This window comes from Naegleria gruberi (assembly GCF_000004985.1).
Source record: "Naegleria gruberi genomic scaffold NAEGRscaffold_27, whole genome shotgun sequence".
In the NCBI taxonomy this organism is placed as follows: domain Eukaryota; phylum Heterolobosea; class Eutetramitea; order Acrasida; family Naegleriidae; genus Naegleria; species Naegleria gruberi.
The window spans coordinates 10,614-25,113 of NW_003163300.1; the positions used below are offsets into that span (position 1 = coordinate 10,614).

Below are 14,500 nucleotides of genomic sequence, written 5' to 3' on the forward strand. Positions count from 1 at the left end.
CAATCACTTCCGAATATTTCCTGGTACTCTAATATTTCATCAAATAATTTGCAAAACTTAATGTTATTGAGAATTTTTTGCTCCCTCACTAAACAGTCATTAATTCAACTTCTTTTTTGGTGGCTATTTCAGGCTGTTTCTTTCTTCTCAAACACTTAACAATAATAATTACTAAAATACTAATGATGACACAACAGCAACAACATATACCTAATCCAAGTAACCCAAATAGCCCATACAACTCAGAATTGGATTGGTTGCTATTTGGTATTGATATTGGCAATGTAATTGTTGATGTGGAAAGAGTTTTTTCCACCACCACTAATGATGTAACATCTTTTGAGCAATTACAATGTATTAATGAATTGGAAACAATTAGAGAGCAATTTAGATTACCTTCACTGAATAGATTATCTATTGGAATACATTCAAGAGTTGAAATGATATTTGTTTTTTGTTGTTTAACTGTTTCACCTGAGCTCTCAAAATAGTTATTCACATTAATATTTGAAAAGTTGTAATCATTACGAATGTTGAAGGTAAATGAAATATCAGCAGCATACACCTTATCCAGAAATACAATCTTAGTGAGTAATCTATAGCTCTGTTTCAATTCAAGTTGTTCAAACTCTGAAACTTGGATATTCTGTGTAGTTGAAATTTGATTCAGATAATCAAAGACACCCATATAATCTTCCACTGAGAAAAATGATGTCTCTAGAACAGATCTACTTGGAACATTAGGATCAATTCTATTGAATACAAGAGTGCTATTTCCATCAGAGGAAGTTATTGTCTTTTTCATTTGATTCTTGTAACTCAAGAGAGAAAATATTGAAAAATGTGAAAGATGTACATGGTAATCCTTTTGACCGACATTATAATTTCTCAACAAGACATTAGTGAATTTCTTCATTGAATTCAAAACTCCATATCTATAATTTTGTCTGAGTTCACTACAGTTTGTTAATAATCTTATAATATTATCAAACAAGCTGTTGCACAATGTTTCAACACCATAAGCTACTCTGAATTTAGTATTCTGATTGGCCAAGTTAATGATTCTCTCTGTCAAATTGAAAAATTTATCAAATGGAAGTGATTCAATAGAGTGGCAATTTGAAATTAATGATTCCAATCCAAAAACGTAAACGCTGAAATGAATATCCGAAATTAACTCCAAAGGACTTTTCTGATCTAATCCAATAGCCATGCTATTGATCATTTCTTCTCTCAATCCATATGCAACGTCCATGTTCAAGTTTCTTGCTTGGCTCAACTGGGCAATCATTAGTTCTGAAGTTCTTGAAATTGTAGCAGAATTGAAAACTAATTTAGCACTGTCACTTGGTAGGTATGATGCAGCATAGGATTGCCATGACTTTACTTTGCTTTTAACATTTGATAGAGATGCTGCTGCAGGAGTTAAGATTTCAACAGTTTTGATAAACTCAACAGATGCTCCTGTATCCAAATCAACAATGTCAACAAATGTATCCATTTGTTTTGAAAAAAATGGAGAAGGAAGGTATGAAGAAAACTTTTCTCCTAAATTGTAAAGTGGAATTTTTGTTCCTGACTTGTCGTCAATGAATCCAAAAACAAAATCAATTGATTTTTCTGTATTTTGACACCCAGGACAAGAAAATGAGAATTGAGTCTCTAATGCATATCCATATGATGGATTAATATAGCAGAGACATGATTTTGGAGATTTGACAAGTTTGAATTTGTAAGAAAATATTGATGATAGATTATTTCTTCTATCTGTTACTTTGAATAATATTTCATTTTCTGTATCCTCTATGAAGGTGGAAAGTGAAAGGATTAATGATGAGGATTTTGATGGATTAACTGACATTTTGGAAATCATCGAGTCAGTCAATGTAGCACCATTGATTGTCCATTCTCTGATCATATCATCTTCAGTTGTGTATTTTTCATCTCCTCCCAAAATAACGGATAATTGTAAACTCAAGACTTCACCTTTGATAACTTTCACTCTGTTTGGTTTGACAGAAATTAAACTAATCACAGGTGGAATCAATAATTCCGTACTTGGAAAATCAATATCTACTGATTTTGATATGTAACGTATTCCTTTTTGGATTGACAATGTTAAAGTAACTTTTGAAAGTGACGATTTTTGAATAGTACATTTTGGAGACTTCAAGTTTGAACATTGGTTTAAAATATTTGAAATTAATGAATCCTGACATGAATTTTTTGAGATTCTGTCAAAGCAAGACCAAGTCCATGAATCAGAAGTTGATACATCATTATCTGGATCTGAATATTCAACATTAGTTTCAGCTTGATTTGTATTCAAATTGGAAAGATAAATATTGACTGATAAATCTCTTGATTTGCTGGATATTGGAATAAGTAATGTTGCATTTGAATTTGAATTAAATTTTGATATTGCTTTAACACCAAATAAAAAGGATTCATCTTGGCTATTTGAAATTCCAGTTATAACTAAATCATTGTTAACATCTATCTGATAATCAATGGTAGAACCTGATGCTTGGTACCAAATATATTCAAATTCCTTGTTTTCAAAATAGCAAGCAGGTAATTCAATAGATTTCTTTACAACTATTGGAAGAGAACTTTTCTCAATATTGATTAATGACATTTTACTTGTCAGCATTGAAAGTGTTGGATGTGGAACAAATGATTTAGAAATTTCAATAAATTGCTTTTCACTCTTTGAACCACTGAGAGAACTTTCTACAATTAATCCCAATACATACATTCCTGAAATGGAAATGTTGTTTGAATTCAAAGTGGAATTGAAATTACTTAAAGATATTTTTTCTAGACTGAAATTCGGATCTGGGGACGATTCAATTGACCAAATAAATTTGACTGGTTTCAAATCTCCACAATATGATCCTGATGCATCAATTAATATTTCTTCACATGGACTGATACTTTTCTTATATGCAACACTAATGATTGGTTTCACTGGATTATTGGAAGGAAGTATAGTAACGGATAACGGGCAATTAATGTTAGAAAGTTCATTGTTATCAAGTGCATTTACATTCAAAGTAATATTTAGGAAGGGCAATAAAGAATGTTGACCACCAAGTTCAATATAGAAATTACCATCTTTCCAAAAGCATGATGGGTTATTTCCAAATAAAGTTAAACTATCATCTAATAGCAGCTTACTACACTCTACAAAGCTATTATTGCAGCCAAGTTGCCAGTTATTCATATGAAATTCTAAAGTATTTCCAAAAGAATTAAAAGTTGGTTGTGGACTTTGGGCAAAACACCTTGTTCCAATAAAACCAACATTACATTGACAATTATTTTCATCAACACAGAAACCGTTTCCTGAACAAGTTAATGGATCTGCTTGTAATTTTCCAAAACAAGAAGTCTTTGTAAAACTTGTCAACAATTCACATTGCAAACCATGATGAAGTGAATTACATTGACATGTGTTGTTTGAGGTACAATTACCATTACCACTACAAACTCTTGAATCATTCATTTCATATCCAAAACATTTGGTAACTAAAACAGTGTTTGAAGAGGTTGTTGTTGTATTGGAGGTTGCATTATTTAAGGAAACATTGGTATCATTGATTGTTCCAACATTGGTTGAATTTAAGAAACCTGTCGAAGAATTATTAATGGTATTTGTATAATTGTTATTTACAAACATTAAAGAAGTGTTACTATTAGCTGTAGTATTTGATAATACTGAGTTATTACTCAAGACGGAAGAATTTGAAACTGGTACTGTACTGCAGTTGGTGCATGTAGAATTATCTAGTGCCATTGATGAATTAGTCAAATTATTTGTTGAATTGTTACTGGAAGTATTATTCATTAGTGAGCTATTATTAATGAAACCTTCAGTAATATTTCCAAAATTGGTGGTATTATCAAAAGCTGGAGATGAGTTATTAATGGCAGTATTTGTGTAATTGTTATTAAGGGTTGAGTTATCAATGGAAGTGTCATTACTCAATACTTTTGTTGTATTTGAGGTTAAGCTATTATTTGTTGCATTTTTCATGTTTTCAACAGTGGCAGTTTCATTGCAAAACAGTCCAGTTGATCCTTCATTACAATTACACACAGCTCTAACGAAACAACTTCCATTTCCACTACAAACCAATGAAGAGTTTGACAGAATACCGAAACATGAAGTCACACTGCAAGTATTATCATTGTAACCCTCTTTACATTCACAAATATCAAAGTCGACGCATTTTCCATTTCCGTTGCATACATTAGACTCATCACTCAAGATTCCAAAGCAATATATTTTGGAACAATCATCACCATAATAATTATCAAAGCATTCACAACCATTAAAACTTGTGCAATCGCCATTTCCAAAACAAGCTGAATCATTATTGTAAAATACACCAAAGCAAGTGAAGTTTTGTAAACAATATCCATATTTGTCTCTTTCACAATCAACAATATAACTATAGAGTCCATAACCAGCTGTATCATCAATGAAAACAACATCTCCATCTTGGTTGAAACTGGAGCTAGCTATCTTGAATGTTAAATTGGTTGGATTGACAAAATATGCATCAATCTTTGGATCATACCAAAACTTTGAACTTTTAGTCTCTCCATAATAAGTTCCATCCTTTAAGAATTCTGAAAAAGAGTTAATATAATCAGCATTTCTAAAATATTTTGGACCAGTTATGGTTCCATTTCCAAGCACATCCACTACAACTCCTTCATCACGAATTACTCTTCTAATAGGATAATCACAACCACCAGTGTCTCTTATGAAATATATATCTCCATTTTCAGCAATAGTCCATCCATATTTACTGAGGGGGGACCTATCACTTGGTGTTCTCAAACCTTGACCTGCAATTTGAACAATCTTGGTACCATTTACTACTTTATAAACACCTTGATTACAAGTATCACCTATCATGAAAATTGTTCCATTTTGATCTATTGTCCAGCTTATTGGACTATACGGTAAGCCGTAAGCAACAGGTGTAATTTCAGTATCTATAATTTTCAACTTGGCAATATAATAGTCTTTAGTATGGAGAGAGGATGAGCAGGTCACATAAATTTCATCATTGAAACAGAGAATATTTGTAACTGTACAATAATCAACTTTTCCATCAACGGTACGATTTAAGGTTCTTGTTGACAACGTTTGGCTGGTAAGATTAAAGAATGATAAATAGGAAGAAGAAATTTCTGAGAACACAAGTGTGTCATCACTTAATAAACAGAGACGTTTCGGTACTGTTCTAGAAAAAGATGCTATTGTTGTGTGTGTATCATTTGTTGGATCATAGCCAACAACAGATTTTGCCAAGTAGTAAATATTACCATTAGACTTTCTAATAACAAAGCTATTCACTGAATCACCAATAAAAAAAACTGTTCTCAAAGTAGTCGAATTAATTCGTTCGAAAATATATGAAGAATAACCTGTTTGATATGCAAAGTAGAAATTTTGTGATACTGGATGAAATATCATTGTACTGAATAAAGCTGCTGATGTAGGCATAAGATCTCCCTCAGAGGGACGAGGCATTTCGTACAAATTGTTATATCCTCGCCCAACCAAGGGCATTACCCTATTTTGATTGTCTATATATGAAATAATATTGCTTGTTCTCAGATATAAAGTACCAGTTATTGGATGTGACATAATTCCTAATAACGAGTCAAATTTAACATCTTTAGCATCTGAATATAATCCAGAAAGACTTATTCCTTCCTGATATCCAACACCAAATACTTTTTTGATGGTGAGATTGGACAGATCCAGTAGAAATATTCTATGTTGATCAGCTCCATAGCTGAAAAATAAACAACCATTCAAATATTGCATATTCAAGAACTCGGTAATTGAAATATCTAATGAGGATTGTCCATCATATTGATATCCAGTTGATGAAGAGCTGTTTCCTGCTATTAATTGTAATAATTTTGAATAAATGTTGAACTTGTATATGAAGTTAGTCACCTTAGTGTTATTTTTAAACTCAGTGGCAATGAATAAATCCTCTCTTGTTGATTTATCTACTATGCATTGGTAAATATCGTTATTCAAAGTAATCAATGGTTTCAATAAACCACTTTTATGCTTCAGTCTGTACACTGTTCGCTTATCCTGTCCAATAATAATAAAATCCCCATTTCTATATGTTTTAATAGGTTTGAAAGTTGGACTGAATTGAAATCCATGAATGTAGGTTGATAAGGATAAATCCTCCTTGACAAATCCTGCAACATTTTTAGTATTCGAATATTGGTCCACCGTAATTATATTAGTTGGTAATGACATGTAATATTTAAGGTTATTATTATATGGAATTATTGAAATTCCTGTGAAAGTATTGGGTCCCAGAGTTTGCAAAGTCTGATTACTTCGTTTCAAGTCAATGGTCTCCTTTCCAAATCCAAATACCAGTTCGATATTACCTTCTCTATTTATTTTTCTCACAACAGAATTTGAGTTGTCTGAAAAATAAATCTCACCATCAATCATTGTGATCAATTTTGGGGAAATAACGCAAGCTTCAAAAGCTAGTCCACTATAGGAGGAATTGAATGAACAGGATGACCAACTACCTTTTTCTGCAGCAACTCTAAATAAGGTTCCATTTTGAATTTTCATAATAGAGTTATAAATTGTAAAATAAACTATTCCATTTCGAACAAGATAAGATGATGGTGGTCTTAAGGCAGTTGATAAAGCGTTTGAACCATCAGCTGGCATTGCTGTAGTTGTGAATTGATTACCTGCAATTGCAGTTGAACTTTGTGCTGTTGTATTCACAAATTTAATTCTGTTAAGGCTGTATACAACCAAATTTCCGTATTCATCATCACCGAATATTGTAATTGAACTAGATCCTCCAAATGTAACTAATGTGGAAACTGTGTTGTTTTCATGATTAATTACTTTCACTTTACCACTGTATTTCTCTATATAAATACATTGTCCGTTTGAATTTCTTTTTAGTGAAAGAACCTCTGAAAGAAATTGTTTATCATCAACATCAAGGGTTTTCAGTAAATAAACACTAACAGTTTTCGTAGAAGCATAGTATCTTTTCAAAAACTTGCCTTCCCGAAAAATAATATCCTCATTATCTAATACGCACAAGTCTGCAGGTGCAACATTTGCTAAACTGAATACAATATTGGATCCTAATGCTCTATCAACAGGTTTAACAATAGATAATTTTGATACATAATTCGGAATTGCATCTACTTGAAAGAATTTGCTTAATAAACTGCTAAGGAGGAAACAAGCAATTACCCCAAACAAACAAGAAGAAACTCTCATACAATTTTTTTCTCAAAAGATTCAGTGAAGAGCCAATAAAAACATAGTATCACAACCGCAAAAGAATCTCTGTCTGTTAAGGTGAATTAAGTGATTAAGGGGCATTGAATTTCCAAGTTTTCTAAAACTTCTGTACATTCGTAAATTGAACCAATAAGAAAATAAGTCCAAATAAGGATTGTTCTTGCAAACTAATAAGAATAGTGCTGTGAGAAATCATGGAGAACGTTTTTTTAAGGCCATCATTGTTTACCGTAATGTAAAGTTAATTCACAGTATTGAGGAGTCTCAATGAATCAAGATTTTTCAAAAATAATGGAGACGCAACTCAAGACGCAGTCTGACTAGTCTCCAGCGAGCTGTAGTGTATTATTAAAGGCCCAGACCTCTTGTGAGGATGTTTCACTGTTCAGTTGCCTTCAAATAGATTCAAATCTAGACAGGAACCTTCAGTACCTTATTTAGATCTAATTTAATGAACAGTGAAAGAAAGAGAAAATAATTCAAATTGTTCAGTGTGCGAGAAAATAATGTAGAATCGATATATTGATTTGGGAAGATGTGGTGAGTTTGACATAAATCTACAAGAGAATAAACCCGAGAACAATAAATCAAAAAAGTTATTGGCATTGTTTTGTTGAGAGATATGCCAATTCCAGTATTAGCATCCATTATTTACTATTAAATCAACATATTTTAACAATTAGAGATTTTCAAAATTAGGCCAGTTGACTTGTTTTGATGTTTTTGAAAAGAAAAAATGTCTCAAATACCTCAACCGATGCACGAAGTCAATGACTTGAATCAAACAACTACATCAAAAGAAATACTTTCTAAAATGATAGTTTATAATGCCCTTCGTTCAAATGATAATAATTCGTCTAATTCAACAGATTCGTCTCTGGCAAGTATCACTGGAATTAAGCCTTCTACTGAAATACTTTCATCATTTCAAACTCTGGATCTTTCAACACTTTCTCAATCATATGCCATTCTATTAATCATTAGAAAATTCATTGTTCAGGGTGGGTGCCCATTTTGTAATAGAAGAATGACTCAAATCAATGAATGGAGAAGATCATTATTGCAATTGGGAATTGTTCCGGTCATTCTTCATTCTGAAAGTGTTCAAGATGGAAATTTGTTTTTCAAAGAACTTGTTAATCCTCAACTCAGAGATATTTGGAGAGTTTCAGATCCTTCATATGAAAACACCATTCAATTTTGCAAATCATCTGATTCAGGAACAACTCCATTGCAATTTGTGGATTATGATAAATTTTATCCCATTAAGAAAATTACAAAACTCGTTCCAGTGTTAGCACAAGGTTACTTTGATCCTGCTGACAGATATAAATTGGAAAAGGGCATGAAAATTGATAAGAGTTCATTGGAAGTCAAGGCAAGAATATTATTGATTAAGAATGATAAGGTGATCAAGACATGGGATCATGAAAAACATGAAAATGCACCTGATGTGCTTTCAGATGTGATTATGAGATTAGATTGGTTGCCAAGAGAATTAAGCATTGGAGATTTCGAAAGTGAGAATGAAAATAAGGTTGAAGATGAACCACATAAAGAATCTTCTGATACAAATCCAGATCATGTCCAAGTTTCAATAGATGATGAAGAAAATGATCCAAGCAAATATTCAACTCCACCAAATTCCATGAATTTTCTCAATCAAGACATCAATCAAAAAGACAATCAAACCAATGAGGAATTAATTGAAATTGAACCAAACTCTCCAACATCCCCATCCTCTCCCACCAAAACCCTTAATTCCTTATTGGACACTCTCCATACCAACATTGATATTTACAAGAAGGAAAAGAGCAGAAAATTTGAATTTAAGAAAATTTCACCACAACAACAGCAAGAAGAATTGAAAGAAAAAACTGAAAAAGCAAAACAAAAATTTAATGATTTCAAAGCTAAGAAATCAAAGGAATCAATTGGATGCTTTGCAGTGAGAAGGGGTGATTCTGATAAAAAAAGTCAAGCAGTTTCTTTGGAAGATTTGGGGCAGAGCGTTGGATCTTTGGGGAGACTAATCCAAAGTGAAAGAAAGAGAAAGTATTTGAAATTGTTTAGTGCAAGAGAGTATAATGTGGAATCAGTGTTGTTTTGGGAGGATATCAACTTGTTTTATAAGAAATTATTCACATGTTCAAAGCTTTCGAATAGAAAAAAGGAGAAAATTGTTGAACATTCGAATAGAATTGCTAAAAGGTACTTATTGGATGAAGATAGTTTGTTTATCCTAAACACTAATAAGAGATTGAAAGACATCGTAAGAGAACATCTTCCACACAGAATTTCAGATCTTAAAACTAAAACAGATATTGCAAATGCAGAAACTCTATTCGATTCAGTCCTTTTGGATGTAATGGCACATGTCCTTTCGGATATTTATGTTAGATTCTTATTCTCTGATGAGTACAAACAAATGAATGTTGAATTAGGTTTCACAACACAATAAACTGAACTAAACCAAAAAGAAACCTTGGCACCATTTTCAAAAAAATGTCATTCTTCCAATCTATCAAAAGTGCTTTGTCTTCTGTCAGCCACTCATCAATTACTTCATTTGCTGCTGATGAAGAAATACAACAAGTTTCTAATAACAATTATCATCATCATCAACCAAGAACGACAATATTAGAAAACAATAACATGAAAGATAAATCATCAGAAATTGCAGTATCTTCTTCCATCATTATAACTTCCGATCAACATCACCAAAAGGAAACTAAACTAATCGAAACAATATTATTCAATCAAATTCCTTCCGAAATAATAGAAAACCACATTCTTCCCTACTTGGACGAAAGATGGCTCTGGAAAATTGGCAATAGAATTTCCAAAGAGTGGAATCTTTTAATTTCGTCTATTCCATGTAATTTGAGAATGATTTTCGAGGAGGGAACTCATATAAATAGTTTTATAGAATGTTGTAAGAGTGGAAGGTTTCGTTCCATCACCTCCTTGACGATTGGTGGGAATTTATTACCACAATATTTGAAAGATTTGGTTGAATGTGAAAAATTGGAATCTTTGGAAAGTTTGGATATTGGATTTCAGATTGGAAATGCTGGACCCATAATTATTGGAAATTCTAAAATTCCCAATCTGAGAAAGGTTAATTTTAATGGAAATAAGATTGGATGTGATGGATTGAGACAATTATCGAAAGGGTCTTCATGTAAAAATTTCAAGTATTTGTGTTTGAATGATAATTGGATTTCAGTGAATGGAATAATGTTTCTTTCAAATTCGAATCTTTGTAATTTGAGTTATTTGGATTTGAGTGGAAATAACCTGACTGCTGAGGCATTGAAATTTCTCTCTACTGGAAAGCTTTCTCTTTTGGTTTCACTGATAATGCAGAGATGCCATATTAACAACCAGGGAATTACTCATTTAGTGAGTGGAAATTTGCAAAATTTAACAGAACTCGATTTACAAGACAATAATATCCAAACGGAGGGAGGAAAATCAATAGCTAGAGGAAACTTGCAGCAACTAATCATTCTCAATTTGGGAAAGAATTACATTTCGATGGAGGTTGCTTCTGAAATATTCACCAAGCTTACAACACTGAAGCAGTTCGAGTGGAATGAAAAAAAGAAATAAAGATGTTAGGGTTGATCCTTAGCAAGCAATTCACCCTTAATGATTTCATTGTGAAGCCGTCATAGCTCAGTTGGATAGAGCACAGGACTTCTAATCCTGGGGTCGTGGGTTCGAGCCCCATTGTCGGTATCTGATTTTTAATTTTCAGATAAAGCAGTGCGGTTTTTAAGATTATATTGTTTAAGATTAAAGTTTTACAATTTTATTTCAAATTCAGTTCTAAATGATATGAGTAGCCGGAAAAGATCATGTTACTCGTGCTATGTCTCCACTCGCAAATATAATCCGAAAACGAATAGCATCACCGAAGTGTACACCTTAATCTCTATCAAACTTAATGTTCCTTTAGGTCAAGGAATTTATGTTTATGGTGTTTCATAGGGAAGTAGTGTAAGTTTTTTATGAATCTTAGAGATTGATGAGATATTTAGAATTAACTGGAAGACAAAACATGTAAAAGCTGTTGTATTGGTCAACACTCATTGAATCTATGGCAATGATTTCTTCACATTTGGTTTAAATTATGTAGCTCAGCAATTACTGCAAATTTGTGGAGATGTTAAAAGCTCGAGGAGATGATTGATTNCCTTAAAAAACTTGGTGAACAACACTCTCTCATTCTCCTTGCCCAGATTATACCAAATTATTCAACTATTTATCAAACTAAAAATATATTTGGTTTCTTTTTGGCTTCAGACAGCACCAGAATTCATCATTCACAGAATTAACAGATGTAATACTCAAATTGATGTCCCAATCTTCCAAGCAACTTTTGATAAATTCTATGGAGCTAAGCCATCATCCAACTCTGAAGGATACTCACCATTGATGGATTCAGATCATATCAAGATGAACATTGCCCATTCAGAACTTTGGGATTCAAGTGTAACAATTGAAACTTTAGATTCCCTCCTTGAAAATGCTGTTGCTACAATGGGATCCACTCACGATTTCGTTACAATATATAATATTACAAATTGGGATCGTTACACAGTTGATCCAAAGAAAGGATTTTAGGAATATTAAAGGAAATAGTAAGGGAGGATTGATTTTGGTTGAATTTTCTCCTCATGCAACCATGATGAATTCAGCCCAAAGTGGAAGTCCATATCCATGTGGAATGGAATTATTGGCAAATTTCATTACAATGGAGAATTCAGATATTGACAAAATGGACAAATCATGCCTTTCTCGATTGAATTTTTCATTTAAAGGCCAAAATGTTTCAAATCTTCAACTAATGGGAACTGAAGATATTTATGATGGTAAACTTCCAGTTCCAACCCCTGAAAAATCAGCTCTTGTTGAAGAATCACTATAAAATGAATCATCTGTGGTAACAATGAGTAAGGTTGGATTTGGGGTTCTCATTGGTATTCTTAGTTTGGTTATTATCTTATTGGGATTAATGCTTGTAGTTGTTTGTGTGAAGGGAATGCTTAAGAAACAAAAATCAATTAAGAATGAATCAATTAAACAACCACTTGAGTCAACACATTACATTAGAAAAACACCAAACTAATTATTCACTTACTTGTTCCTCTTAGGAATAATTAAATATCAAGAAAGATTGACACTAATTCTTACTACCCACAACAAATTAACAGTATGTGCCATGTAGCAAGTGAACTAAATGATATTAAAATATTGAAATCAAAAGTTAACTGATTTTATTTAGTTACCACCTCTCAATCTCAAGACCAAGTGGAGAGTGGATTCCTTTTGAATGTTGTAATCAGAAAGGGTTCTTCCATCTTCTAATTGCTTACCAGCAAAGATGAGTCTTTGTTGATCTGGTGGAATACCTTCCTTGTCTTGAATCTTTGACTTGACATTTTCAATAGTATCATTAGATTCGACTTCAAGGGTAATTGTCTTACCAGTCAAAGTTTTGACGAAGATTTGCATACCACCTCTCAATCTCAATACCAAGTGCAGGGTTGATTCCTTTTGGATGTTGTAATCAGACAAGGTTCTTCCATCTTCCAATTGTTTACCAGCGAAAATCAATCTTTGTTGATCTGGAGGGATTCCTTCCTTATCTTGGATCTTAGACTTAACATTTTCAATTGTGTCATTGGACTCGACTTCCAATGTAATGGTCTTTCCTGTTAAAGTTTTAACGAAAATTTGCATACCACCTCTTAATCTCAAAACAAGATGGAGAGTTGATTCCTTTTGAATGTTGTAATCGGATAATGTTCTTCCATCTTCTAATTGCTTACCAGCAAAGATGAGTCTTTGTTGATCTGGAGGGATTCCTTCTTTGTCTTGAATCTTTGACTTGACATTTTCAATGGTGTCGTTTGATTCAACTTCTAAAGTGATAGTCTTACCAGTCAAAGTCTTGACGAAGATTTGCATACCACCTCTTAATCTGAGGACCAAGTGAAGGGTTGATTCCTTTTGAATATTGTAATCAGACAAGGTTCTTCCATCTTCCAATTGTTTACCAGCGAAAATCAATCTTTGTTGATCTGGAGGAATACCTTCCTTATCTTGAATTTTGCTCTTAACGTTTTCAATGGTGTCATTGGATTCAACTTCCAAGGTAATAGTTTTACCAGTTAATGTTTTAACGAAAATTTGCATTTTAATGTACAGAGAGTGCAGTTAGAAAATTGTTGTATTTTTTTTGTTGGAGAAAAGCCTGAACAGCTGATGAGTTTTTAAATAGATTTTACAAGTTTATTTTTAGAATTGGAACACTTTAAGATTACTTTGTGTACAAGAGATTTTGTGTTACTTTACAATAACACGTAATGATGGAAAGGAAAATCTTCCTCTTGCCAATACAACTCAAAAGGAAGAGAAGGAAAAATCAAGGAATGGAAATTTGAAATTCCAATATCGGAATTTATTAATATCGAGAATACAATGTAAATACAACCATCAAATGTATTAACTATTTCATGAGGAATTTCTCATCCATCATAAATAAGTTTACATTCATTATCATCTTTACAAAGAAGTGATGATGGATTTTGAATCGTAAGCTAACTTTCTTGATGACGGATAACAATCTATTTGGATATTGTCTATTCAATTTTAATTTGTAATACTGTTGAGAAATGTTTATTTCTAAATTGAATTATCTGTTATTCAACATGAACAGGAAGCAATTCAATTTCAATAATTAATACCATCTCCACCTTCAGCAATTTTCTCCACAAAACAATTTCTCGAATTTTACTCGAGAATTGGACGTGATTAAGGGTTCAACACTACAACTTCAATGTGAAAAGCAATCTTTCACGTAGTCATATTAGTTTCTCATTCTCAGTCATCTCTTGTCTTTCAGTTGTAACCAATTTTATATCTACTCTTTTTCAGATGGCAATGATTGCCAGCTATTACCACATGTGGATTACTACATTCTGATTCCTCTCGCTTGTACTTTACTCACCTTCTTCATGGCCACAATTCTTGCAGTGGACACAATTGGATTGGGTTCAAGGGAAAGGCAAGTGTGACCACCACTACAAACACAACCACTCATGCTACTCCAAGTATTGCTATTGCTCACAGTTGCAATTGTTCAGCCAA

At 32.6% G+C, this 14,500-nt stretch overlaps 3 protein-coding genes and 1 non-coding gene across 4 annotated transcripts; 2 read left to right on the forward strand and 2 right to left on the reverse strand.

Annotated features, from left to right (window-relative positions):
• Positions 1-88: 88 nt before the first annotated feature.
• Positions 89-7,315, reverse strand: NAEGRDRAFT_68123 (uncharacterized protein; the record flags this gene model as incomplete). The annotated part of the gene is made up of 1 exon (XM_002676545.1): positions 89-7,315. One exon carries the CDS (start codon positions 7,313-7,315, stop codon positions 89-91), a length of 7,227 nt encoding a protein of 2,408 aa, XP_002676591.1.
• A 760-nt stretch (positions 7,316-8,075) lies between these two features.
• On the forward strand, positions 8,076-10,954 carry NAEGRDRAFT_49437 (uncharacterized protein; the record flags this gene model as incomplete). The annotated part of the gene is made up of 2 exons (XM_002676451.1): positions 8,076-9,550; positions 9,889-10,954. The coding sequence occupies 2 exons, from the start codon at positions 8,076-8,078 to the stop codon at positions 10,952-10,954; spliced, it is 2,541 nt and encodes an 846-aa protein (XP_002676497.1).
• A 55-nt stretch (positions 10,955-11,009) lies between these two features.
• NAEGRDRAFT_t348 lies at positions 11,010-11,083 on the forward strand. Its single transcript has one exon. It is a non-coding gene; the product is annotated as a tRNA-Arg (tRNA).
• Positions 11,084-12,601: 1,518 nt separating this feature from the next.
• On the reverse strand, positions 12,602-13,578 carry NAEGRDRAFT_55791 (polyubiquitin). The gene has a single exon (XM_002676546.1). The coding sequence runs from the start codon at positions 13,544-13,546 to the stop codon at positions 12,629-12,631; it is 918 nt and encodes a 305-aa protein (XP_002676592.1). The 5' UTR covers positions 13,547-13,578; the 3' UTR covers positions 12,602-12,628.
• Positions 13,579-14,500: the final 922 nt, after the last annotated feature.